The 25994-nt window shown below is 41.9% G+C and overlaps 1 protein-coding gene across 2 annotated transcripts in view; it reads left to right on the top strand.

Moving 5' to 3' along the window:
* cica (capicua transcriptional repressor a) overlaps window positions 1-25994 on the top strand; it is a 32917-nt gene that overhangs the window by 3406 nt on the left and 3517 nt on the right. Inside the window, exons 2-19 of one of the 2 annotated variants that reach the window (XM_088987013.1) lie at window positions 1413-4933; window positions 5211-5481; window positions 9713-9847; window positions 10546-10696; window positions 12569-12704; window positions 12787-12969; window positions 14341-14467; window positions 15245-15411; window positions 16958-17099; window positions 17232-17314; window positions 19111-19558; window positions 19694-19830; window positions 21075-21211; window positions 21596-21818; window positions 22819-23005; window positions 23094-23230; window positions 24885-25042; window positions 25110-25261. In XM_088987013.1, coding sequence (XP_088843139.1) covers window positions 1601-4933; window positions 5211-5481; window positions 9713-9847; window positions 10546-10696; window positions 12569-12704; window positions 12787-12969; window positions 14341-14467; window positions 15245-15411; window positions 16958-17099; window positions 17232-17314; window positions 19111-19558; window positions 19694-19830; window positions 21075-21211; window positions 21596-21818; window positions 22819-23005; window positions 23094-23230; window positions 24885-25042; window positions 25110-25261 — 6307 coding nt within the window. In that variant the 5' untranslated portion in view covers window positions 1413-1600. The remainder of the gene's footprint in view (window positions 1-1412; window positions 4934-5210; window positions 5482-9712; window positions 9848-10545; window positions 10697-12568; window positions 12705-12786; window positions 12970-14340; window positions 14468-15244; window positions 15412-16957; window positions 17100-17231; window positions 17315-19110; window positions 19559-19693; window positions 19831-21074; window positions 21212-21595; window positions 21819-22818; window positions 23006-23093; window positions 23231-24884; window positions 25043-25109; window positions 25262-25994) is intronic. The other variant, XM_088987014.1, reaches the window with a different exon arrangement.

Genomic DNA, 25994 nt, shown 5'->3' with positions numbered 1-25994 from the left:
ATACTATACTATACTATACTATACTATACTATACTATACTATACTATACTATGTCCCAGGTCTCAGGTTGGGGGAGCAGAGGACTATTCCCTGAGGCTACACTGATTATTTCTATTGTCCTGACTGATTACTTCTATTGTCCTGCCTGATTGTCCCATTTGCTCTGGTATCACCTCATCAGCATATGGCAACATAGGCTTAGTTCACTGACGAAGTTTTCAGATGAGTAGCAAAACGTCCGACACATTCAAAGAAGTACAGATGACGGTTGAAGAAAGCTATTCATCAATCAATATGTCAGTTAAATCAATCACATTTTTTGTTGTCGGTGGTGTTTGTATTGTGTGGAAGCACAATTGTCATTCGTCATGACGACTCATCACCCTTCTGAGTGTGAGTGACGACTTCAAATCAATAAGGAGAACGACACTGGGCCTGTCACACACTAAAAAGGAGGAATGAAGTCAAAAGGGGAAGTTAGGTAATGCTCTTCCACAGGAAATGGAGTGATTCGGGCGGATTGACGCTGCTTTGCAATACAGTAAACAGATAAAGATCGCCACTGAAGAGTAGGAAGGAGTGAGGATGAGGGTGTGGAGGGTCAAGACCGAGTGAAAGGGAGGGTTTAAGTATGCGAGCGAACAAGGAATTCCCCCGCCCTTGCTTCCCCAGATAAAATGCACTACGCTTGTATGTATGTGTGAGAGAGAGAGAGTGAAAAGAAAGACTTGTCCGGGCAAAGTCCTTGTCCATGTTTTACTTCAACCATTGCTACCGCAGCGTTTAGCCTGCTAGCCGCCTTGTATGGATGCACTGTTATGTGAGTACAACATCTTGTGTAGCACCATGGCGCGTTATCAATGAGTCATGTTCATTGCGACGCCAATTCCATCAATAGCTGCCTAAATATTCACCAGAAATGAACAAGAGACAACTCTGCGCTTCTTCCAAGTTCGTGGTGAGAGTCTAGGTGGGAGAAGGCCTACAGCCTAGCAAAGAGTTCATCCAAGTGGTACCGCCAAATATTGTGTGTTTATCTGTGAGGAAGATAGCAATTTAGACCGTGAAATGCATCGGATCAGGCATCGAAAGTGTTTACATGTACCTCAAATTAAATGGGACTATTTCCTTCATCTTTCAAAAGCTAAGAAATCCCATAGCAAAGCACCAAACAAAATTGTCACAAAAAGTAGACGTGTCGAAAGAATGACTTCAAGACTCTGTGGAACTACAAATGTAATTTTCACTCATTTGTAGATGAGATTAAAATATTGCTTAATTAGATACATTAATTTCTTATTATAATTAATTTCTCGAGACCAGTTACACAGGAATGAATAGATGAAACTCTGCCAACACTTGTGTTAGTTAGTTGTACAAATTGTGATTGGCTCTTCATTTCTGTCTTTCAGCATCTCTGGAATAAAACGGTGGCAAGTGAAGAAGTCGCCCCGGTCGAGAAGCGATGCCAACGAAGAACCCTGTAAGACATAACTAGAGAGAAAAAAAGAGGGAGAGGTGGAGGGGGGGTATCGGAGAACCGAGCAGGATATAACAAAGAGACGGTCTTGTCTGAAGGAGATCCGAACTTCATGACAAGATGAAGCCAATTAAAAAGCAGGGTCGCCGTTCCCCTCCCTCCACCCGAGCCAAAGGGGGAAAGCGGCGGGGTGCAAGCGAGGCCCTAGAAGGAGGCGAGAAAAGAGACTCTGATGAACACCAAGAAAGAACCGGTCACTTCTCTTTTTCATCACAGTCGGAGTCCTCAGATCCAGTCAGAACCAGAGATTCCTCCGCCGGAGAATCGCTAGTTATTGACTCTGGGAAATTACTAGCATCGCCAGACGATCGATCCGGACATTCCGCATTGAGTGTTGGAAGCCACAGTGACAGCAATGCCAGCAGCTGCAGTAACAGCAGCACGCCAAGCGCCAACAGCAGCCCCAACCCCACGTCCAGTCGTAAAACTGCCACCTTTAAGGCCCGTGTTCCCAAGAAGAAGTATACATCTGAACACTGTTCCGTTACTACTGGGGGTGGTAACCATGACAACCCTGTCTCAAGGACTCCTCCTCCTCTTCTTGTTGGTGGCGGGGTCCTGAACCAAGGGTCATCGTGTTCAGATGGTCCCATCAGTGTTTCACGCCCTGATGTCAATAATCAAAGTCGGAGCCTGATGGCGGACTGTAGAGAACCACATCAGGACAGTTCCCCCGGACCACCTATCCTGCCACTGCGAGGGGAAACGGAAAGACCAGGAAGGGTAGAGGTGGTCAAGGATGCGGAGCGAATGTCACCCAGCCCTCTACCTCGTTGCTCCTCCACAGACACGGCCAGTGAGCACTCGGCAGACCTGGAGGTGGTCGCAGATGTTTCCTCACGCCCAGCCTGCAGTCTCCCTGATGCGCTCTCTGACGCCCTGGCTCGGGGACTGAAAAATCAGCGAGTCTTAGCACGTCAGCACTTAAGAGGCGTTGAGGATAGAGGAGCCGAAAGAAGGAATGACAGGAAGGTGTCGGGCTTGGTGTTCTGTGCAGGTGTGGTCCGGAGAGTGAACGACAAATTTGGAAGCCTGGAGGTCCAACTGAATGGGGAAAAGACATTTTGCCGTTATCCTTATCGAAACATCAGCCCCCCAGGGATTGTTGACCTTGTCCTTGATGCCCCTCCACCTGGTGTGCAACCTATTCCACTTGGCACCCGTGTCTGTGTGCCTTTCAGCAATGAGGAAGGCAGTGGGGGTCGGTGGTACCGGGAAGGCGTGGTGACTCAGGTGGATACTCATCCAGCGGTGGCTAATTGTTACCGTGTTCTGTTGTCTGATGAGAAAGTGTCATCTCTAAATGAAGATGAGGATGACAGGGGCGCGACCAATGCCACACAGGCTGTGTGGGTATCCAGGCAAACACTCCGGCTCCTGGTGCCACCTTGGGACTTGGACTTACCATCAAGAGAGACAGAAGTAGGTGCACAAGATGATAAAATGGCACAGGAAGACAGGGATGAAATGGAGGTGGAGCAGGAGGTGTATCGTCTCAGCCGGGGGATTACACCGGTTGTCGGGTCCTTATTGGGTAAAGAGTACCCTTGCATGGTTCCTGTTTCCTCCACACCTGGACACAATATTACCACTCCAGTCACACCGGCCTCAGTCCTCAGCCTGGCTCCTGGCCGCAAGTGGGACATTGAGAAAGATCTGGGAAGAGAGGGAGATCTCCAGAGAAAGCAGGAAAGAGAAAGGGAGATAATTGCAAACCAACAGCAGCAACATCATTCGTACATGCCACTCACCCCAGAGGAAGACATGGAGGTGTCCCGCTTCAACATGGTCCCCATGGGAGCACTTATACCGGGGCCCAAACCCATGCCAGTTCCTCAACACCGCCACATTGTGTCGAAGCCCCCGCCAGGCTACCTCAATCCTCATCTGTCTGTTGTGCAGGGGATTGGAATTCCCTCCGGCCACCTTGCCCTAAACCCTCACCCGCCTCCCTCCCCGGTCTTGCTCGGTCTTGATCCGGCCGTCGCAGCTGTCGCAGCTAGTACCGCTGTCATTTCCACTGCCCAGCTCCCGCCGCTGCCCCCTATCTCCTCCACCATGTCCTCCTCCAGAGTGGAGAAAGCATCTGGAGGTGTCCCACCCACCGGAGGTTGTGGTTCTGGTTCCACTTCCTCCTCATCTTCACGTTCGCGCACCCCACTGACAGCCGCCCAGCAGAAGTACAAGAAGGGAGACGTAGTGTGTACACCGACAGGCATCCGCAAGAAGTTCAACGGGAAACAGTGGAGGAGGCTGTGCTCCCGCGAAGGTTGCTCCAAGGAATCCCAGCGCAGAGGATACTGCTCGAGACATCTCTCCATGAGGACCAAAGAGATGGAAGCCGGCGGGGGGATCAGAGAGCGAGGAGGGTCCAACAGCACGGGAACCTTGACACCGTCTGACTTACGACTAAGTGGTGGCCGAGCCAGTTCCGAGTTTGACTGGGATGAGACTTCTCGGGAAAGCAGCGAGGCCAGCAGCCGTGGAGGAGACTCCAGGCCCCGTCTGGTCATCCCCTCCTTGCTCCCGCAGGACCTTTCACGCTTTGACTTTGATGAATGTGAAGCGGCGACTATGCTGGTGTCCTTGGGGGGTTCCCGTTCGGGCACACCCTCATACTCACCCATCTCCAACCAGTCTCCCTTCTCTCCTACCCCGTCACCATCTCCCTCTCCGCTCTTTGGTTTTCGCCCCGCAAATTTCAGCCCCATAACAGCCCCATCCTCACGTCGTCATCGCCAGCTGAGTGGCACCAAATTGGGCTCTCTGAGCACAGAAAGGGAGCGACACCTGTCGGGTATTGTGCCGACTTGTCATACCAACCTCACTTTTACGGTGCCAATGAGTCCCAGCAAGAGGAAGCTGGACAGCCACCTGCCTCCTCCACTACCAGCAGTTCACGACTATCAGACGAAACCGGAGCAACAACAAATGGTGGCTATTGGAGGAGGTGTTGGGGGTGATGTCAGCCTCGGGCCGGCTGCCTTCAGAGTCCTTTCCCCCCAGAGTCAACCGACAACCCCTTCATCGTTGACTTTCCCACGGCCACGTAGCTCCACCAGCCGGCCCCCGTCCTCTGCTGCCTCCACGCCCCCACCCATGCTGGTCTCTCCCACGCCCCCATCCCCGCTAGCCCAGGAACCTTCTCCGCGTCGCATCGTGCCACTGCGGGATTCTCCTGTGATCGTCCGCAACCCCGACGTCCCTCTGGCCAAGTTCTCTGATGGCCCCCTAGCAAGGCGGGATAGGAGTCGATCCAGGGAGCTGAACCAGGGCCAACACGCAGTCCCTCCCGACCTTCAAGCCCCTGTTCCCATAAACGGAGCCACGACTAACGGTGCTGTTCTCCTTCACAATCCTGCATCTGCCCTTGTCCTGGTAACGTCCAGCTCGGTAAGACAAACACTTGTCTTGTTTTTGTTTTGATAACTGCAATTAATTCCACAAAGCTTTGCTCTTTGGCTTTTGAATTGTCAGATTGTGTGTCTTGGCATGAATTGTTGACCAAGCAGTTTTTTTTCCTGATGAGTGGTCCATTCGTCAATCTGTACCCTAACATTGACTGGGGAACTTCTCTGTTTGTCACTATGAGCGACTGACTTTGTCTGACTGAGGACCAATCAAGAGTGTGCACCACATCTGATGCAAAGTTTCTACTCCTTCTGCGCAGTCCCTCACCCCAGCCTCAGCAGGCCACGCCCCCCACTCAAGCTCACCCGCCGCCGGTTCAATGTCTACCACTGCGGGCCCCATCTTCTCCACGTCAGGATCTGGGGGCATGGCGAGAAAACCCGAGGGTCACCAGGAAGCCACCGTTGGGTCCTTACCACAGCCTGTCGCCTGCCACCCAACACCCACGGCCCTCCTGCCACTCATTCTACCCGCCGAGTCTTCGCACCCTGCACCCCGTAAGCAGATCATAATGGGACGGCCTGGCACAGGTAAGGAATTCTATTCCCATAGACATATTTATGAACATCCTTCATTGAGCAAGAGAAGGTACCATTCCAGAGAGAAGAATCTAGTTTCAAGATGAATGTTTGAGTTCTTAGTGAAGGTACTAGTCATGAATGAACGTCTTAGTTGTTCCAATAGTTTGTGGTTCCCGAGAACGTTCTGGTCCCCTAGACAAGGTTTAGAAAAGGTCTACAGAGAATGTTCTAGATTCAAAAGGAGGTCATACATCAGAGAAAATGTTCTTGTATCAAGAAAAAGTCTTATTTTTCATCTCTTATCTGCATTTCTGGTGTTTTTTTTTGCCTTTACAGTGTCTTTACCGGCTTCCTCTGAAACTCGTGGGTGTCTTTCGTTTTTTGTATACGTGTATTTTGATGATGTGATTTTGTGGAGGCACATTGAGTGAGTAAAATAAAGGGCGGTGTTAATCACATACTATAAAATTGTCGCTATGACAACATTCCACACCTCCACCATGGCGAACTACAATCGTTTTGAGTTTGCGGAGGAATATGAGCTACAATCTTTTTGTCATTTTCGGGTTCTTACGTTGTTCTGAGGGATGTTATCGGGCCACGGTTCATTGGGATATAAATTCAGTTTTGTTTGTAGCTTGTTGAAAGCACATTTAAAACACATTATAAGAGTTTTGTTTGTATTATTTAATCAAGGAAAACATCGGGCTTGGTTTAGAAGGGTTTTTTTATGTCTATTTTTAGGTAAACAATTATTTATCAAGGGCTGAATTTATACCATGATTTTGATCTATTCTATTCTATTCTATATACAGGTGACATCCGACTTACGACCGAGTTCCTTTCCGACCAAACGGTCGTAAGTCAAAATGGTCGTAAGTCAAAATCCATTCAAAATATTGAATAGAGACTCGGAGGCTAAATGACTTGCAAACGCCCCCTCTGGCGATTGCTGTGCGAGAGTGAGATGCTGGCTGGCCAAAATTGTCGTACGCGTTGCCAGCCTGCTAGCGCGTTGCGGTGCCAGGCGTAGGGTCTGGAGGTCGTGGTCGTAAGTACGGGTGGTCGTAAGTTGAGCCGGTCATAAATCGGATGTTACCTGTATTTATATTTTTACGTCTCACTTGTAAAGATATTGAGAAAACAATTTGACATGGACTAATCAGTTTATTTTTCTAACATTATTTTGTTAGAACGTTATGACAAAACTTTGGATTTTCATGCTTCTTTTTATGATCATTCGTGTGGTTTAAAATAAGAAATTATGGAGAATGATGTCGATAGGACAAGATGATTATCTGACTCTCAAATTATATTTATTATATTTTACTCTCCATCTTGATTTATCTTTAACAAAAGCTACTTGCCTTGACAAAGCGCTTGACAGAACCTTTACAATTCTTTACTACACAGGCAGGTTATGTGAGTATATATACAACCACTTCGACGTCGACAATTATTCATCCTGGTCACTCCACCCTTGCTGCTCATTATTAATAATGAAGTTGTTTGTCTTGTACGTGTATTGCCATTTATAGCCGGTATTATTTATGTGTGCGTGTTTGTATGTGTGCCAGGGGTGTTGCCCTTTATACCAGCGTGTATGCGTGTAAGAGATAAGGAGTATGAGTGAAACTCTCAAAGGGTGCAAATATTGACATGTCTAGACATGCATCGTAGAGTGCAACCGGGACGTTGATGCACCCACGCGTGCACGCATAAGAATCCGAGAGGGCATTGAGTGTATCACTATAGGAAGAAAAAAACTACGGCAGGCATGTTGTCATGGTTATGTGTTGGAGGAATTAGCGCACTAGCTGATTATCCCGGCGCTAACGCTCTCGCACACAACCTTCACACGGCCGCTTGCCACCTGCCTTTGCATCGTCGCTTCGCCTCCACCGTGCCTTGAAAAAAAAAACAAAGAAACGGAGTCAGAGAACTTCCTCAATATAGTCAAGTTTTATTCCTTTTTCCAACTCGGATAGAATAGTAAGACAAATAGATAGAAAGCTAGCTAGCAAGCCAATAGATAGCTAATAGCTAGCCACGCTTTGTTGCAACTTCAGCTGTTGTTAAAGTGCTATATAAATAATTATTATTTGCAATTGAAAAGTTTGTTCGGGTTTTGTTTTTGCTTGCGGGGGTGCCGAAAAAGTGCCGGTCAGACCTCTCACAATGTTTTTCCCTTCCACGAGGGGGCAACATTTGCCTTTTGTCCGTGTTAGTGGTTTGTTACAGCTTCAGCTGTTGTTAAAGCGCTATAGAAATCAATACAGTATATAGGTACTTGATTGTATTTTGTACAGCTGCCCCTAATTCAAGATCAGATAACTCCAGACCCATACAACTTAGGAATTAACTGTTTTTTTCTGATGAAAGAAGTGAATCTAAGGTTTCTTACGCTCAAATTGAATCTTTATGTACTCCTAAAACTCAATATTATTATTTGGATCCTGTAATTTGAGTGAAAATGACAAAAACCCTGGCACTGGAGTGGACACATGGTCTGGCAGTGAATGAGTTAAAATGGTTGTGTTTATTACCTGCAATGAACTGCGATACAACGGAAGAGTAGATAGAGGAGGGGGCATTTTATACATATAAAAATAAACAGAAGGCAGCGTAGGCCCCTGTGGCTGAGATTCCTCCTCAATCTAAATATAGAGCAGCCGCATTGGCATCAGCAGGAAGTGAAGCCGGTGGAGGCAGGAGTGACAATTCAGCAGCAGCGTTGTGGTTTCACCTCAACGTGTCATCTTGCGTTGGATGTCCTTTGTTTTGGTTTGCTGCCATGTACAGTGAGACCTCAACTTACAAACACCTTATCTTACAAACTTTTCGTCTTAAGAACCTCTAATTTATGAAAATTAAACCTTATAATGAGCACTATTTTCATAATACACACCCACCACGGCTGGCGGAGTGATCTTCGGCGGAAGCACACGATCGAACAGCGCTCCAGCCGGCGCTACTTTGCACACCCCCTCTCATTGAATGCACACGTCGATCGCCTACTTGGAGCTTTTTGCTGTTAATTTTACTATGATGGGACCGAAAAAACCCCACAATGCAGTGTATTTCTTTCATTACAATACAATAGCACATTTATTATACATAGAATAAGGTATGTTGTGTGTAGTTTTAAGGCTTATTTAGTTAAAAACTATATTTTATGAAAACCCGGGAACAGATTATTCCCATTTTAATGGTTTCCTATGGGATTTTTTTTTTTTAGCTTTTCGCCTTACACACTCTGTCTGGGAACCAATTAAGTTCGTAAGTTGAGGTCTCACTGTATGTGTATTTGTTGCCATTCAGTTTGACCATTGCAATCGAGCTAAAAGACTTCCTGACAAAGTGTTACTGCACTAGATTAGATTAGATTAAATTACATTATATTATCTTAAATTAGATTAACCTTTATTTATCTCACAGTGTCACTCAAATTCCAGGACCCACAGAATATGGAGTTTAGGACTACATAAACATTCAATATAACATTAAAAACCTTAGACTTTCTTCTCTCCTCAGGAAAATTTCGAGTTAATTCCTAAATTATACGAGTTCCTATTTAGCTACCTATCTAGCTCCCTAGCTAGCTAGCTATTTGCTATATATTTGCTCTCTTTTAGCTATCTAGCTAACTGTCTATCTATTTGCTATCCATCAGCTAGCTAGCTGATGGATGTCTAATGGATAGATAGCTGGGTAGCTATCTATTAGCGAGCTAGCTAGCTTTTTATCTATTTGAGTTATTCCGGATTGAGTAAACGCTGGCGCGTGTGGCTGCCGCTGCTCACCCACAGAAAAACTTATCCGGTGACTGTAAAGTGACATTGAGAGTTTTGAAAGGCGCTTCTAAATGAAATGTATTATTATTATTATTATTATTATTATTATTATTATTATTACGCCGTCCTCGGTCTTCCGCACCTGAGATACAAAGCTATCTATTCGCTAGCTATTAGCTATCTATTTCAGTTACCTTTTTGCAATGCTTAATCCTTTAGTATTTAACCTTACAACATAGCGAGAAATAAAAATAGAAAGAGCAAATATGAGCTTATTGATCGGGCCCTTGTCCAAGAAAAGCAAAAAAGTCGTGATGATACAAGAATGACCGCTTACTTTGTGTGTGTGTGTGTGTGTGTGTGTGTGTGTGTGTGTGTGTGTGTGTGTGTGTGTGTGTGTGTGTGTGTGTGTGTGTGTTGTCCATCTTTATGCAAACGTCCGCCAGTGTGGACCAACGTGGAGCCTCGCTCTGTGCCAGTGTTCCCTTGGCACTCGCTCGTCCCTTTCTTGGAGCCCAGCCAATCAGGAGTGGCCGTCCAGACCGCCATGGAGGGCCAACAGCTCGTCAATCACAGCCAAGGTATGAAGAATAGAAACATCATTCATTTTTATTTGTAAGTCAAAATGTAGCAATTCACATGTGTCACATTGTTTTTTTTTTCCCCCAAATACATAACAAAAAATAATAATCTGTAATTTATGGGAATTGGGTTTGTTATTGCGATTTGTGTTATTGCGACGTGTCAGAGATGTTCGATCGGACACTGTGGACAAAGACTCGAACCCAGAAAGATTGGCTTTTACTGCCGGCAGGAGACGTAGCCATTCATGACAGATGTCTGAATTCTGCAGCCTTCTGCCGAGCTATTTATTGAGAGTAATATGCAAATTATAATGATACATTAGTAAAACATAGTTTTCTTGATTAGAATACCACACCTCTTGAGTTCAAAGCGCGAATAGCTATTAGCAATAAAACATTGTCTTTTCCATGAACTGATAAATTTGTAACCTGGCTGATGAGCTCTTCCTGTGAAGGAGTTTCAAGTCGTAAATTGCTTCGGTGATAAAGGAGTTTCCCAAGTCTTAAATTCTGTCCAAGGCCAAATCTCCGAGAGATGAAGATGACAGTTTAACTTGCTGTGTCTGTTGACCTCAGATTGACCCCAGGTTGTCTGTGCTTCAATTGTGTATTCGAGTCACGCATGTTGACTAAGCATATAACAGCATGAAACTTTTAAATATGATAACTTCTTATTCTCCATCGCAACGTTACAGAGCCTCGATGCGGCGTAGCATTGGTGGGCGACGGGCGAGCCCCCGACCTGGAGAGGAGGTCACCTTCACGTCCGCCCCCGACTAATAACAACACCGCGCCGGCGGAGAGGGGCGGAGCCGACAGCGAGACGGAGAGTGACACCGATGACCCGTGAGTACATGTTGAGACCTTATGGGCAGTGAGGAACCACTCCATCCATTTTCTGATTAGGTTGATCAATTATTCAATTATTATTAATGCAAACATGGTGAAAATATATATACATACATATACATTATGTGTATACTACTACTATATATTTTTCATGTATTGGTTTTTTTTTTTGCCAAAAGGTGCCATTTTAAGTGTTTATTCTTTCTTTTGCGTTATTAAAATCAATATAAATTTAATGCGAACATGGTGAGGATTACAATTCATAAAGTCATGTTTTTTTCTGTCCGAATTTAAGGATTAAGTGCTAGTCGTGTGTGTGAAGTAGCCTTGTCTGGTTGTGAAATAGCACTTTGATTTGTGTGTGCACTTCACCGAAGCACCTTTGTGAGGTCCGGATAACTCCACATAAGGAATGAGGACCACCGTTGCTGATAAGTTTAGAGAAGAACTAGTATTACATTTGAACACGAAATGTCACCCCGTTTCCCACTTCAACTTCTTTCAAAACAAAGAAATAAAAAGTGGACTTGAAACTGAAATAACAGCAGGAGTGAGGACTCTGAATCCGTACATTCAAAGACACCCCTGTAGTGAATTTGGTTAAAATATCATTTGACTTTTTGTGGTATGAACTTTTTCCTCTCATTAACCGTACATACACACACATAAACACACACAGTGAGTAAAAAAATGTGTGTAGCCAAGTGAAATGAAAATACACACAAAAAAAATCATTTTGGGTGAATTTGTGAGCACCTCAACAGATGCATATATAAACCCTCTAGAAGCATTTGAAATGAAAAACTTGTGAGGACCAGCCTAAAGGTCCTCACTTGTCAAAAATGTCCTCACTGCGTATGGTATAAATTGTTAGTGGTCCTCACAAGACTAGTCATACAAACACACACACACACGATAGTGTTGTGAAATCTGCCTCCTCTGAGAGTGCGACAAAAATGGTGCGATGCTGTGCCTGTGTGTGTGCACAGTCTACACACACACACACACACACACACACACACACACACACACACACACACACACACAGCTTGGTGGCTGCGCTCTTCATCACGTCTGATTCTGTTTTTGCTCTTTCACGCTGACTCAGACAGGCTGTCTGGTTTGTAGAGTGGGCTTTTTTTTCCTTCTTTTTTTTTTTTTTTGTCAAATAAATTTTTCATGGTCGCCGCGGTCCCAAAAGGTCGCCGTCGCTGACAAAAAAAGAAAAAAAAAAGAGCTTCCTCCTCCTCCGCCTCGTCCTCCCTCATTTTCTTACTTTGCACGGACTGCAAATGCAACATGTTTGTTTAACCTTAGCATTTTTAACATGCGGTTCGACAGGACAGCTTAGGTGTCGTTCCCGTGTTGACTCAGTCACTTGCGCTGAGGAGTTGCCGCGGCAACAGACGTTACATCACCAGCCTCTTTATTAGGGACGCGGGCGAATGAGGGCCTTTGCGGCAGCTGTCTCGAAAACATTGTCATCTGAGTAGAAAGCTGGATTTTGATTTTTGTTCCCCCGAGGGAAGAAAGTGGCCCAATTACCTTATCGATCCTGTGTTATTACCTATCATTCTGTGTGTTTTGGGTATTTTAGATGTTATAAAACGTTTTTCTGATGTCACATAGGAAACAAAAAAGAGTGGTGTCGGTTGTCCTTTAAGGCTTAGAAAATTAGAAAGTAGAAAATTCTGTTTTATGGGGACCTGGGAACGGATTATTCTCATTTTAATGGTTTCCTATGGGAAATTGATTTTTGGGATACACACTTTTCGCCTTACACACTCTGTCTGGGAACCAATTAAGTTCGTAAGCCGAGGTATCACTGTAATTCATAAAAGAAGATCAACCCCTGTCACTCTTTTTAAGATTGCAAATGCCCCCCGACCTCCCCACCCACAGCTTCTCCCCCGGCATGGCCACCAATGACGCATCGCCCTCACGCGGCCCCGCCAAGAGGCGCACGCAGTCCCTCAGCGCCCTCCCCAAAGACGCGGATCGGAAGGTGAGTTAGTCGCCACGATCACAAAAATTCACGGCAAACTTCCTGAACTATCTCCTTCCTTTCTTTTTTTTTTCTTCACCAGAGAGAAAAAGACCACATCCGCAGGCCCATGAACGCCTTCATGATCTTCAGCAAACGCCACCGGGCCCTGGTCCACCAGCGACACCCCAACCAGGATAACCGAACTGTCAGCAAGATCCTGGGCGAGTGGTGGTACGCGTTAGGCCCCAATGAGAAGCAGCAGTACCACGACTTAGCTTTCCAGGTCGGGTAAAACCATTTAACCGCGTTACATCACCGGGTTATTTTTATAGGACTCGTGGTTATACTTTACTTTAGCTTGTGTGTGAGGTAAAGTTGGTTGACAAAAAAAAATCATGAGTCCCCACCCCCGTCTCGCATGTACAAGACATTTTATTGAAGTATGTCAAATGACCTGCATTGAGGTGTCATGATATTGACATCATTGCAGCAACTATTAGCACACATTTTTGTAGCTCCTTCAAGAAAACACATAAATACATTGGTTGAATATTTATACAGGCCTTGCCACCACCACCACTACTACTACTACTACTACTACTCTACGACTACTACTACTACCACTACTACCACTACTACCACTTCTACTACTATTACCACCACTACTACGACTACTACACTACTACTACTACTACTACTACTAGTACCACTACCACTATTACTACTACTACTACCACTACTACTACTCCTACTACTCCTACCTCTACTACTGCTACTACCAGCACTATTACCACCACTACTACTACTCCTACTATTACTACTATTCCTACTACTACTACTACTACTACTACTACTACCACTTTTACTACTGTTACCACCACTACTACTACTGTGCTATTATTATTATTATTATTATTATTATTATTATTATTATTATTATTATTATTATTATTATTATTATTATTATTATTATTACTGTTGTTCTTCTTACTGTTATTCTTCCTGTTATATTTTTGATGACATCATTATTTTTATAATAATTATTTGAAAATAATAATAATCATTATTAATTTAGAATTTGTATATACTAATAGTAACAGTGTTATTATTATTATTATTATTATTATTATTATTATTATTGTTGTTGTTGTTGTTATTATTATTATTACTGTTGTTATTATTACTGTTATTCTTCCTGTTATTTTTTCATGATGATAACGTTATTTTTATTATTATTATATTTATTGGAAAATAATAATAGTGATCATTAATTTATAATTGGTATATAATAATAGTAGCAGTGGTCTTATTATTATTATTATTATTATCATCATCATCATCATCATTATTATTATTATTATTATTATTATTATTATTATTATTATTATTATTATTATTATTATTATTATTATTATACCGATAATGAATGAATGAGATTCAATCAATCTTGTTGTCCATTCTATTTGACAAAAATACTGCATTCCAAAAAGTATTTTTAGACTTTTTATGTCCGTTGTATCCACTGTAAATCCAAATACTTCCTCCAAATGTATTTTTTTTCCCCCCAAAATCTCCTCTTTTTTGTTGTTGTTTTTGTCACCTAACGAATGCCTGCGTTGTATTTGTGATTGTTTGAACTTTGTCTCCATGGCAGGTGAAGGAGGCCCACTTCCGAGCACATCCCGACTGGAAGTGGTGCAACAAGGACCGCAGGAAGTCGTTGTCTGACAGCCGCGGGGCCTCCAAGGAGGTGCGAGAAAGGAGCATGTCCGACACTATAGGTGAGAGGTGGTTTGTTTGTTATGAGAATAGAACTGAAACCGTTCTATTTTTTACCCATAGCCTTTACAATAAAAAAAGTACTCACAGGCATATACATTTTAGTAGTATTGTACTTTGCTATTAGCTGGCTAGCAATGTATCTGGCTGGCGATTAGCTATCTATTGGCTATCCATTAGCTAGCAGGCTATTTGCTATCTATTAGCTAGCTAGCGATCTATCTGGCTGGCTATTAGCTAGCTAGCTAGCTAGCTTTCTATCTGTTTGAGTTACTTGCGGGTTTAGTGAACGCTGGCGCATGTGGCTGGCACTGCTCACCCACAGAAAAACTTTATCCTGTGACTGTAAAGTGACCTTGACAGATTTGAAAGGCGCTTATAAATCAATCAATTATTATTATTATTATTATTATTATTGTTATTATTATTATTATTATCATTGTTATTATTCTTATTATTGTTATTATTGTTATTTTTGTTGTTATTATTATTATTATTATTGCGTGTGAAGCTCTTCTTCTCATTGATGTCTGCCTGACTCGTTGTCTACTGCCCCCGGTGGCCAATTTGTGCATACCCAAATAAGCGACAAACTGTTTAATGCTTCATGTTGTGTTTAATTAATTTATGACAAGATGTTTTGATGAAGTATAATCTTAGAAACTATTTTGCCTTCTTTGATTTCCAAAAGGAAAGAGCTCCAATCAAAATATTGCATGATCAGAGGGATCCACATGATGATTTGAGTTCTTCTTCTCCCTTTCCCCCCCCTCCCCCAGACCCTCAGTTGGAGTCTCAATCGCTGGAGGGCAAGCTTCTGAGTTCGCCGTGGACCTGTGGAAGCGAGCGTCAAGCGGGGGAGGCGTTCGTCAACCAACACCCGCGTCCCAGAGCTTTCTCCCATAGCGCCGTGCACAGCCTGGAGCGCCGCGTAGACTGCGAGAAGGTGGGAGACTCGTATGTGTGTGAATGATCTCCCCTGCGGAACAAAAGCGTGAATGCAAGCGATGTAAACAACACGAGAAGATGTGTGTGTATGTGTGTGTGTGTATACACAGCCGCCATTGCGTCCTTCGTGCCGCTGAAAGCGAGTCTTTGTGTGAACTCGAAACATCTTTGAGCTTTTCAAAGCCTTTGAAATGTGCCAGACAGAAAAATCGACGCGGGGAGAGAGCCCGCGGTCGTTCGTCTCAGAGGGAATGAGTTCACACTCGCTGCTAGCAACACTCACTTGCTGCAGCGCGTGAACTTGCTTCTCCCCAAATACAGTAAAGTCTCGTTATATCGAAATCGGATATATCGATAGTCCCGGTTATATCGATACTATTTCTATGCACGCACGGAGAAAATTACATGCAAACAGGGTTGGATATATCGATAGTCCCGGTTATATCGATATTTTTTCGGACTCCCTTGAATATCGATATAACGAGACTTTACTGTAAATCCAAAATCATCAAATCAGAGTATCTCGTATAACAAGTAAAAAGCATTCACGTCTATACAGTGATACCTTGGCTTACGAACTTTTTGGTTTACGAACGTTAAATTTATATAAATTATACCTTGGTATACGAACTATTTTTCGGGATACACACAAAGCTGCCACAATGAGTGATGCGTCGTTCGCAAACGAGCCCGTTCTCCTAAAAGAAAATGGCAGCCGGCTTGTTTTGGTCCTCGATTCCCCGCCCCCAGGCCTCGGTTAAAGCCACGTGATTGTTCAAGAACGCAGCAGTGAGGGGAGGTGGTTTAAACATTAAAGAGACAGGCAGACGACAGAGAGACAAAATGGATAGAAAACAATGAAATTTGGACTCGTTTCAACTTCGATAATTTAAAGGCAGAGTGTAGACTGCAAGGTTAAAATTCCCATCAATCAGTCTCCACAAATAACCCGCACAAGCCATCTGTACACTTGATGCAAAAAGCTATCAATGCGGAACACAATTGATGAGGAACTAGATAAAATTAGAAAGAAAGAAGAAGGCTACGTTCCTCATCAAGTGTTTAATACTAATGAAACGGGCCACTCCATTCCATCAAGCCATCAACAACCAGCACAAAGGTAAATAAAACAACTTTATTATACTGTACAGTTTATTTCTTTAATTATAATACCATAGCACATTTATTAGACATAAAGTAAGGTATATTTTGTGTATTTTTAAGGCTTAGAAAATTTGACATTTATGTTTTATGGGGACCTGGGAACAGATTATTTTCATTTTAATGGTTTCCTATGGTAAATTAATTTTTGGGATACACACTTTTCACCTTACACACTTTGTCTGGGAACCAATTAAGTTCCTAAGCCAAGGTAGCACTGTATAGCCATTGCACTCATGGTATTAAGATACAATATCTGAAGGATAGAAAATGAGCCCAAACATCCCCCATCATGCACGTTGAACATACTAAAAAACACGAAAAGTGCTCATTTAAATGTTACAATACTAAACAGTCAATGTTTGTTTGTTTGTTTTTTTTAGGGACAGGAGGAAAGGCCAATTTTTTTGCCCAACCGGCAACTGTTGCCAACCTCGCACATTCAGGGCGGAGCTAGCGAGGATGTCACCAGTGATGAGGAGCGCATGGTCATCTGTGAGGAAGAGGGGGATGACGATGTCATGGGTGAGTGGTCCAGAAACATAAAAAAAAAATACATATATGATCATCATTTAAAAAAAAAAAGCATATTCACAGTGCATGAGATTTTGATGTTGCTACCAGCTGTTACTTGACATGGGTGGCATTTGTCTACAGAGGATTCGTGTCCCGAAGGATCCATTGACCTCAAGTGTAAAGAGAGAGTGACGGACAGCGAAGAAGACGAGGCCGAAGGCCAGGTATGTCCATCGCAAGTTGATTGGAAGAGTGCTTGCTAAAAAACAGAGTGCTTCTAAAAGGCGCGGGCAAATAATAATAATAATAATAATAATAAAATAAAAATAAACATTTTCCATTGATCAACTTCTTTATAGTTGCCTTTCAAAATTTAATTGAAAATACTCTTCAATATTGTTTTTTTAATATTTTTCTATCTGATTTGACTGAATTTGTATATTATTATTATTATTAGTATTATTATTATTATTATTATTATTAGTAGTAGTAGTAGTAGTAGTAATTATTTGTCTATTTATTTATTATTTTGTTATTTATCTGATCTGACTGCATTTTTGTATTATTATTATTATTATTATTATTATTATTATTATTATTATTATTATTATTATTATTAGTAGTAGTAGTAGTAGTAGTAGTAGTAGTAGTAGTAGTTGCCTTTCAAAATGTAATTGAAAATACTCATCAATACTGTTTTTTAAAATATTTTTCTATCTGATTTGACTGAATGTGTATATTATTATTATTATTATTATTATTAGTAGTAGTAGTAGTAGTAGTAGTAATTATTTGTCTATTTATTTATTATTTTGTTAGTTATCTGATCTGACTGCATTTTTGTATTATTATTATTATTATTATTATTATTATTATTAGTAGTAGTAGTAGTAGTAGTAGTAGTAGTAGTAGTAGTAGTAGTTGCCTTTCTAAATTTAATTGAAAATACCCATCAATACTGTTTTTTTAAAATATTTTTCCATCTGATTTGACTGAATGTGTATATTATTATTATTATTATTATTATTAGTGGTAGTAGTAGTAGTAGTAGTAGTAATTATTTGTCTATTTATTTATTATTTTGTTTGTTATCTGATCTGACTGCATTTTTGTATTATTATTATTATTATTATTATTAGTAGTAGTAGTAGTAGTTGCCTTTCAAAATTTAATTGAAAATACTCATCAATACTGTTTTTTAAAAATATTTTTCTATCTGATTTGACTGAATGTGTATATTATTATTATTATTATTATTATTATTATTATTATTAGTAGTAGTAGTAGTAGTAGTAGTAGTAATAGTAGGAGTAGTAATTATTTGTCTATTTATTTATTATTTTGTTAGTTATCTGATCTGACTGCATTTTTGTATTATTATTATTATTATTATTAGTAGTAGTAGTAGTAGTAATAGCAGTAGCAGTAGTCGTAATTATTCGTCTATTTATTTATTTATTTATTTATTTATTTATTATCTGTCTGCATTTTTGTATTATTATTATTATTGCCATTGTTCTATTTATTTATTTATTTATTTATTTATTTATTTATTTGTTTATTTATTTGTTGGTTTAGCACATCATTTTTCATATATTTTTTTTCCCAATCAGCGTAAATCAGGGAAGCATATCAATCCATCTCTATTTAAAATTTATTGTTGACCAGTGATATGAATCAGTTAATTAATAATATATCAGTACTTTTCATTGCAGTTGAGTTGAGTGATGAACCTCAAACGTATCGCTAGCTTTTGCTCAAGAATTGGAGAAATGCAATTTTGTGCACGTTGATGTGATATCAATTCATCAGCAGAAAAAAAATGTCGGAAAGCTCCAAATGAAAGCAACTCCACAAGGAATAATAGCGGTGGGTTGATGAAAAATATTTTAAAAATCATATCGCCGAGCAGAAAGCACACCATATTATACTTTGTAAATTTCCGCAAACGGCCTGGAGAAAAAGTCAACAGATTCTATATTGGACTTTTTCTTGTGATCTTTTTCCCCCTCGCCTCCAGCCTGTTTTGCAGCCATTGGCTCGCTTCTCCCTCACTCCCCCCTCGCTCCCCGCCCCTCGCGACGAGTGTGAGATCAAGAGGAAGATGGCCGTTGATGCGGTAGACGAGGGCGGCTGCGTTGCAGAACAAGGCGAAGGGGTGTCTTCCCTCCCCGCGGGGGGCTCCACGCCCGACATCCGGGCCCTCAGTTGCCCTGTACAAGATAACACAGCCACCGTCCTGATTGGAGGAAAGCAGCCGCCAATCACCGCAGAGGGTGGCTTCCTGTCCTCTGCCACTTCCCCCGAACGTCCCCCCTCCGCTAGTGGTCCCAAGTACATCCTGCCGACCCCCCAGACCCCTCCTCCGCCTGAGCTCACCCGCCAACAAATGGGCTCGGCGCCCACGGACGCCTCCCCTTCGGCAAATGGCGCGCCGCACCCGGGGGCGGGAGTGACAGGAAGCATAGGTGAGACGCCGTGAGCCTTTCAAAATAAAATTGGTATGACATTGTCACTCTGTGTCCTTTCCTGTCCTCTTGTCAGTCAATCCCGCCCACCCGTTGCTCGAGTACGGCCTCTATTAATTTCTTTCTCTCTCGCAGTTCAAGCCCAGCTGCAGAATAAGATGTTGGTTCCCATGACGACAGTCCAATCCGGGTCCACGCCTCCGCAGGCGCCCGCCGTCTCTTTGGTGGCGCCGCCTCTTGCTGTGCAAAACGGCCCAGCCGCAGGCAACAAGGTGGGTGGGTGTCTGCACACCGAGAGACAGACCACCGCTTGACATACCCATAGAATCATGTTGACATCAAACATTTTTGATTCTATCTATCTATCTATCTATCTATCTATCTATCTATCTATCTATCTATCTATCTATCTATCTATCTATCTATCTATCTATCTATCTATCTATCTATCTATCTATCTATCTATCTAGCTACTTAATTAGCTATCTAGCTATCTATCTCGCTATCTAGCTATCGATCTCGCTATCTATCTATCTATCTATCTATCTATCTATCTATCTATCTATCTATCTATCTATCTATCTATCTATCTATCTATCTATCTATCTATCTATCTATCTATCTATCTATCTATCTATCTATCTATCTAGCTACTTAATTAGCTATCTAGCTATCTATCTCGCTATCTCGCTATCTATCTATCTATCTATCTATCTATCTATCTATCTATCTATCTATCTATCTATCTATCTATCTATCTATCTATCTATCTATCTATCTATCTATCTATCTACTTAATTAGCTATCTAGCTATCTATCTCGCTATCTAGCTACCTAGCTATCTAGCTATCGATCTTGCTATCTAGCTATCTATCTAACTATCCGTCTAGCTATCCATCTAGCTATCTATCTATCTATCTATCTATCTATCTATCTATCTATCTATCTATCTATCTATCTATCTATCTATCTATCTATCTATCTATCTATCTATCTATCTATCTATCTATCTATCTACTTAATTAGCTATCTAGCTATCTATCTCGCTATCTAGCTATCTATCTAGCTATCCGTCTAGCTATCCATCTAGCTATCTCTCTTGCTATCTATCTATCTATCTATCTATCTATCTATCTATCTATCTATCTATCTATCTATCTATCTATCTATCTATCTATCTATCTATCTTTCTATCTATCTATCTAGCTATCCAGCTATCTATCTAGCGAACCAGCTATCTAGCTATTCGTTTATTTATTCAAATTTTCATCTATTTTTTTTCTTTATCCGTCTGCTTATTTATTTATTTGTTCATATATTTATTCCTTTATTTATTCGTCTATTTATTTATTTATATTTGGATTTATTCAAAAATAAATGCAAAGCGACTTGCGCATAATAGTTGAGCAACTCACTCGTCATTGCTCAACAGTCAATGTGGGGGAAATCGTGTAGCAAAGGATGACACAATAGAAAAGCGCATCATTCATATACATTTTCTTACAACCTCCATCAGATCATCCAGATTGCTCCCATGCCAGTGGTCCAAAGCAGTGTTCACCGTGGGAGCGCTTTTCCTGTGTCCATGGCAACGGTGATGGCTGCCGGCGCCGCGCCCCCACAGACCCTCATCTTGACCACGCCGCCTACCAGGTTGTGATGAAATGACCGTTTTAATTTTGCTACGACTGTGAAACTGCAAACTGAATCCACGAGGAACTGACTTGTTTACAAAGGGTTGTAGTTACCGAGACATGCCACAAGATGGCGGCAAAGAATTAGATTTAGACAGTTTAGTTGCCCTCTTTGCGAATTTTGAATGAAAAAGATCGTGAAAATATACTGAACAATAGCAATTACTCCTCTTCTTCGTTTTAGTAATCACGCAGCGGCTTGGCCGGTAAATCTCAGTGCTGCCCGGTATGCAGTGGCTAAACGCGGTACTACACCTAAAGGCGCACTACTCTAAAATCAGAACTGCTTTTATGCTAGTTATAGTTTAGCCTCAACACTCACAGCCTAGCATCTTGCCCGCAGGATCACCTATGCCCAGTCCAGTCCGGGCGTTACCATGACGATTCCTCAACAAGCCCAGGTCGCACCGGCGCTGCCGGGGGCTGCTTTTCTCTCGTCGCCTCTGACCACATTAGGCTTTACCACTATCGCGCCAGCTGGGCAACCTCTGCTGGCTCCAGCTTCCGCTATAAGCGACCAGAGCCACAATGTCAAGACCACCTCGAATTCCTCCACTGCTCGGCAGGTAAAGACCAGGAAGTGAAAAATAATATGACATTAACCCATTCACTCCTAGACATGTGCAAAAAATGTGTCCACTCCAGTGCCAGGGTTTTTGTCATAGTCACTCAAATTGCAGGATCCACAGAATATTGAGTTTTTGGACTACATAAACATTCACTGCAGCGTAAGAAACCTTAGATGCTCTTCTTTAATCAGAAAAAAATGAGTTAATTCCTAAATTTTATGGGTCTGGAGTTATCTGAACTTGAAATGGGGGCAGCTGTCCAAAATAAAATACAATACATACATATTGATTTGTGTAGCGCTTTAACAACAGCTGAATCTGAAACAAAGCGCTAACATGGAAAAAATGGAAAACACTGCCCCGTGGAAGGGAAAATACACGGCCAGAGGTGTGACCAGCGCTTTATCGGCACCCCGGCAAGAAAAACCAAACCCGAACAAATTTGGGAATGATGCTCCACGTCATATTTTCAAGTCCCGAATAATAATAATAATACATTTGATTTATAAGCGCCTTTCAAAACTCTCAAGGTCACTTTACAGTCACAGGATAATGTTTTTTCTGTGGGTGAGCAGCGGCAGCCACACGCACCAGCGTCCACTTAACCCGGAAGTAACTCAAACAGATAGAAAGAAAGCTAGCTAATGGATAGCTAATAAATAGCTAATAGATAGCCAGATCGTCAACAGCCATCCAGCTAGACAGCTAACAGCCAGTTAGACAGCTTATAGCTAGACAGCTAGCTAATGGATAGCTAATAGATAGCCAACAGCGAGTCAGCTAACAGCCAGCCGGCTAGCGCTGGCCTGGGAATAAATTCGGGAATGGCAGTGAATGAGTTAACATGCAACATTTTTTTATTTTAAAAGTGCATTTGCGATTTCAATGCTAATCTCCTGAAAAAAAGGCTAAAGTACAACCATTTGTTTTTATTCAAAGAAAATGGCCGTTAGCATAATGTCACACCAAATTCACACCAAAATGATTTCCGCATCAGGTTCTTACCACCATCTACCCCGCCGGTCCCTTGGCATCCAACCTGGTCGCCGTGACAACCGCATCACCCGCCATAAATGCTCCAGATGTGGCGAAACCCTCCGCCACGACGGAGATTGACATGAAAAAGGACCTCGGTGAGCCGGACGCCAAGGTCAAAGGAGACGATGACGTCAACGAGGTCAAAGGTAAAACGACATCACCCATGATGCTCAGCGCTCGATCAGCGCTAACGGCGTCGTGCTGTCAAGTCTTCAAATTTCCCACTTTCTGCAGAGAGACAAGACGACAACAGCGGTCGGTTAATCAAGGAGGAAAGCGTCAATCTGGAGGTGGATGAGGAAGCGTGTGAGGAGAAGAGCAAAGAAAGCAGGGATGAGATACGAGGACGAGAGATGAAGAAAGAGGATGAGGTGATGTCAGTTGAATTCACACTTGACTGCTATGTCATACATAATAACCTGCCAACTACTCCGGTTTTGCCGTCAAAACTATGATTTTCATTATCCCATTCCGGGTTACGAGTAATGAGCTCTTCCTGTGAAGGAGTTTCAAGTCGTAAATTGCTTCGATGATAAATGAGTTTCCCAAGTCGTAAATTCTGTCCAAGTCCAGATCTCCTAGATGAAGATGACAGTTTAACTTGCTGTGTCTGTTGACCTCAAATTGACCCCAGGTGGTCTGTGCTTCAATTGTGTATTCGAGTCACACATGTTGACTAAGCATACAACAGCATGAAACTTTTAAATATGATAACTTCTTATTCTGTCAGGGTTCACTCAACCTGGAAGTGACTCAAATAGATAGAAAGCTTGCTAGCTAAGCAATCGTGAGCCAAAAGATACCTAGCTAGATAGCTAGCCAGCTAGATAGTGAATAGATAGATAGCTAGATAGCTAGCCAGCCAGCTAGCTAGCTAGCCAACGAGACCTAATAAATAGCAAATAGCTAATGAAAGCTAATAGCTAGCGAACAGCTAGCGAATTGATAGCCAATACCTGGCGAATAGATAGCTAATACCTAGCGAATAGATAGCGAATACATATCTAATAGCTAGCTATATAGTGAATAAATACAGTAACTAGCTAAATAGCTCGATAGCCAGCTAGATAACAAGATAATAGATTTTCAAGAATTATACTAATTGAATGTATAAATAATCAATGAAGGGATTTTTGTATTTTATTTACTTTAATTTACTTATATATATTTATATATAATTTACACTTTTGTCACGCTCACATTATTTTAACACGCACCACAGAGTATGAAATTTCCCCATTGTGGGACGAATAAAGGTATTCTGATCTGATCTGATCTGATCTGATTTGTGATTCATGAAACTTAAGTTATGGTAGCCATTTTTTTTGCAAGTTACAAAATATGATTGACATACAATGAGACCTCAACTTACAAACTTAATTGGTTCCCAGACAGAGTGTGTAAGGTGAAAAGTGTGTATCTCAAAAAAAAGTTCCCATAGGAAACCATTAAAATGGGAATAATCCGTTCCCGAGTTTCCATAAAATATACTTTTCAACTAAATAAGCCTTAAAACTACACACAACATACCTTATTCTATGTATAATAAATGTGCTATTGTATTGTAATGAAAGAAATACACTGCATTGTATCATAAAGTCACTTTATTTACATTTGTGATGGTCATTTATGGCTTGATGGAATGGCGTTGGAGGTTGAAGGTCAAAGGGAATTGCATGAGGACTGTAATTAAAGAAATAAACTGTGCTGTAAAATAAAGTTTTATTGACCTTTTTGATGGTCGTTGATGGCTTGTGGAAGGAGAGTCACCTTCCATATGGACTGTTGGTGCTGTTCGGTAGCGTGCTTCCGCCGAAGATCACTCCGCCAGCCGTGGTGAGTGTGTATTATGAAAATAGTGCTTATTATAAGGTTTAATTTTCATAAATTTGACGTTTGTAAGACGAAAAGTTTGTAAGTTAAGGTGTTTGTAAGTTGAGGTCTCACTGTAATTAGCACGATTACCCAAAACTTTGTGTTTTGTGAAATTTAAGTTCCAAACCTCAACATGTAATTCCATTCCAGTCTGGAGCTCCTTCTTCACCTCCTCCACCTCCTCCTCCGCCATCTTCAAGTTTGGATCCACCGCCGCCTCCACCCTCCGAAAAAGAGCGACCGGTGTCCTCCAAGAGGATCAAGTTCCGCCCGCCGCCACTCAAAAAGACGCCGGATCTTCACGACAAGTGAATACCGACTCAAGCGCGAGGGGCTTTTGGAAGTTTTATTCACTCTCTCGTTTCTCCGTGCAAGGCTTTTATCTGAAACGTACTTCGAGGAGCGTTTTGCTGAGCTTCCTGAGTTCAACCCGGCGGAGGTGCTCCCGTCACCTACTTTGCAGAGTCTGGCTACGTCCCCACGAGCCATTTTGGGGAGCTACCGGAGGAAGAGGCGCAACTCCACCGGTAAAATTTAAAAAAAATAACACCCTTTCTGCCTTCTAATACAGTGATACCTTAGCTTACGAACTTAATTGGTTCCCAGACAGAGTGTGTAAGACGAAAAGTGTGTATCCCAAAAATTAATTTCCCATAGGAAACCATTAAAATGAGAATAATCCGTTCCCAGGTCCCCATAAAACATAAATGTCTAATTTTCTAAGCCTTAAAAATACACAAAATATACCTTATATTATGTCTAATAAATGTGCTATGGTATTATAATTAAAGAAATAAACTGTATTGTATAATAGTCGTTTTATTTACCGTTCTGATGGTCTTTGATGGCTTGATGTAATGGCGTAGCCGGTTTCCTCAGCATTAAACACTTGATGAGGAACGTAGCCTTCTTTCACCATCTTGAGGAATGATCCCTTGGAGGTGCTTTCTCTGCGATAATTTTATCTAGTTCCTCATCAATTGTGTTCTGTTTAGCTGGGTTGATAGCTTTTTGCATCAAGTGTACAGATGGCTTGTGCGGGTTATTTGTGGAGCCTGATTGATGGAATATTTTAACCTTACAGTCTACACTCTGCCTTTGAACTATCAAAGTTGAAACGAGTCCAAATTTCACAGTTTTCTATCCATTTTGTCACTCTCTCTCTCTCGTCTGTCTGTCTCTTTAATGTTTAAACCACATCCCCTCACTGCTGCGTTCTTGACCAATCACGTGGCTTTAACCGAAGACTGGGGGCGGGGA

Source organism: Hippocampus bargibanti, linkage group LG20 (assembly GCF_051943395.1).
Source record: "Hippocampus bargibanti isolate YZ-2025 linkage group LG20, ASM5194339v1, whole genome shotgun sequence".
NCBI classification, from domain to species: Eukaryota; Metazoa; Chordata; class Actinopteri; order Syngnathiformes; family Syngnathidae; genus Hippocampus; species Hippocampus bargibanti.
This window is presented reverse-complemented; position numbering and strand designations above follow the sequence as displayed.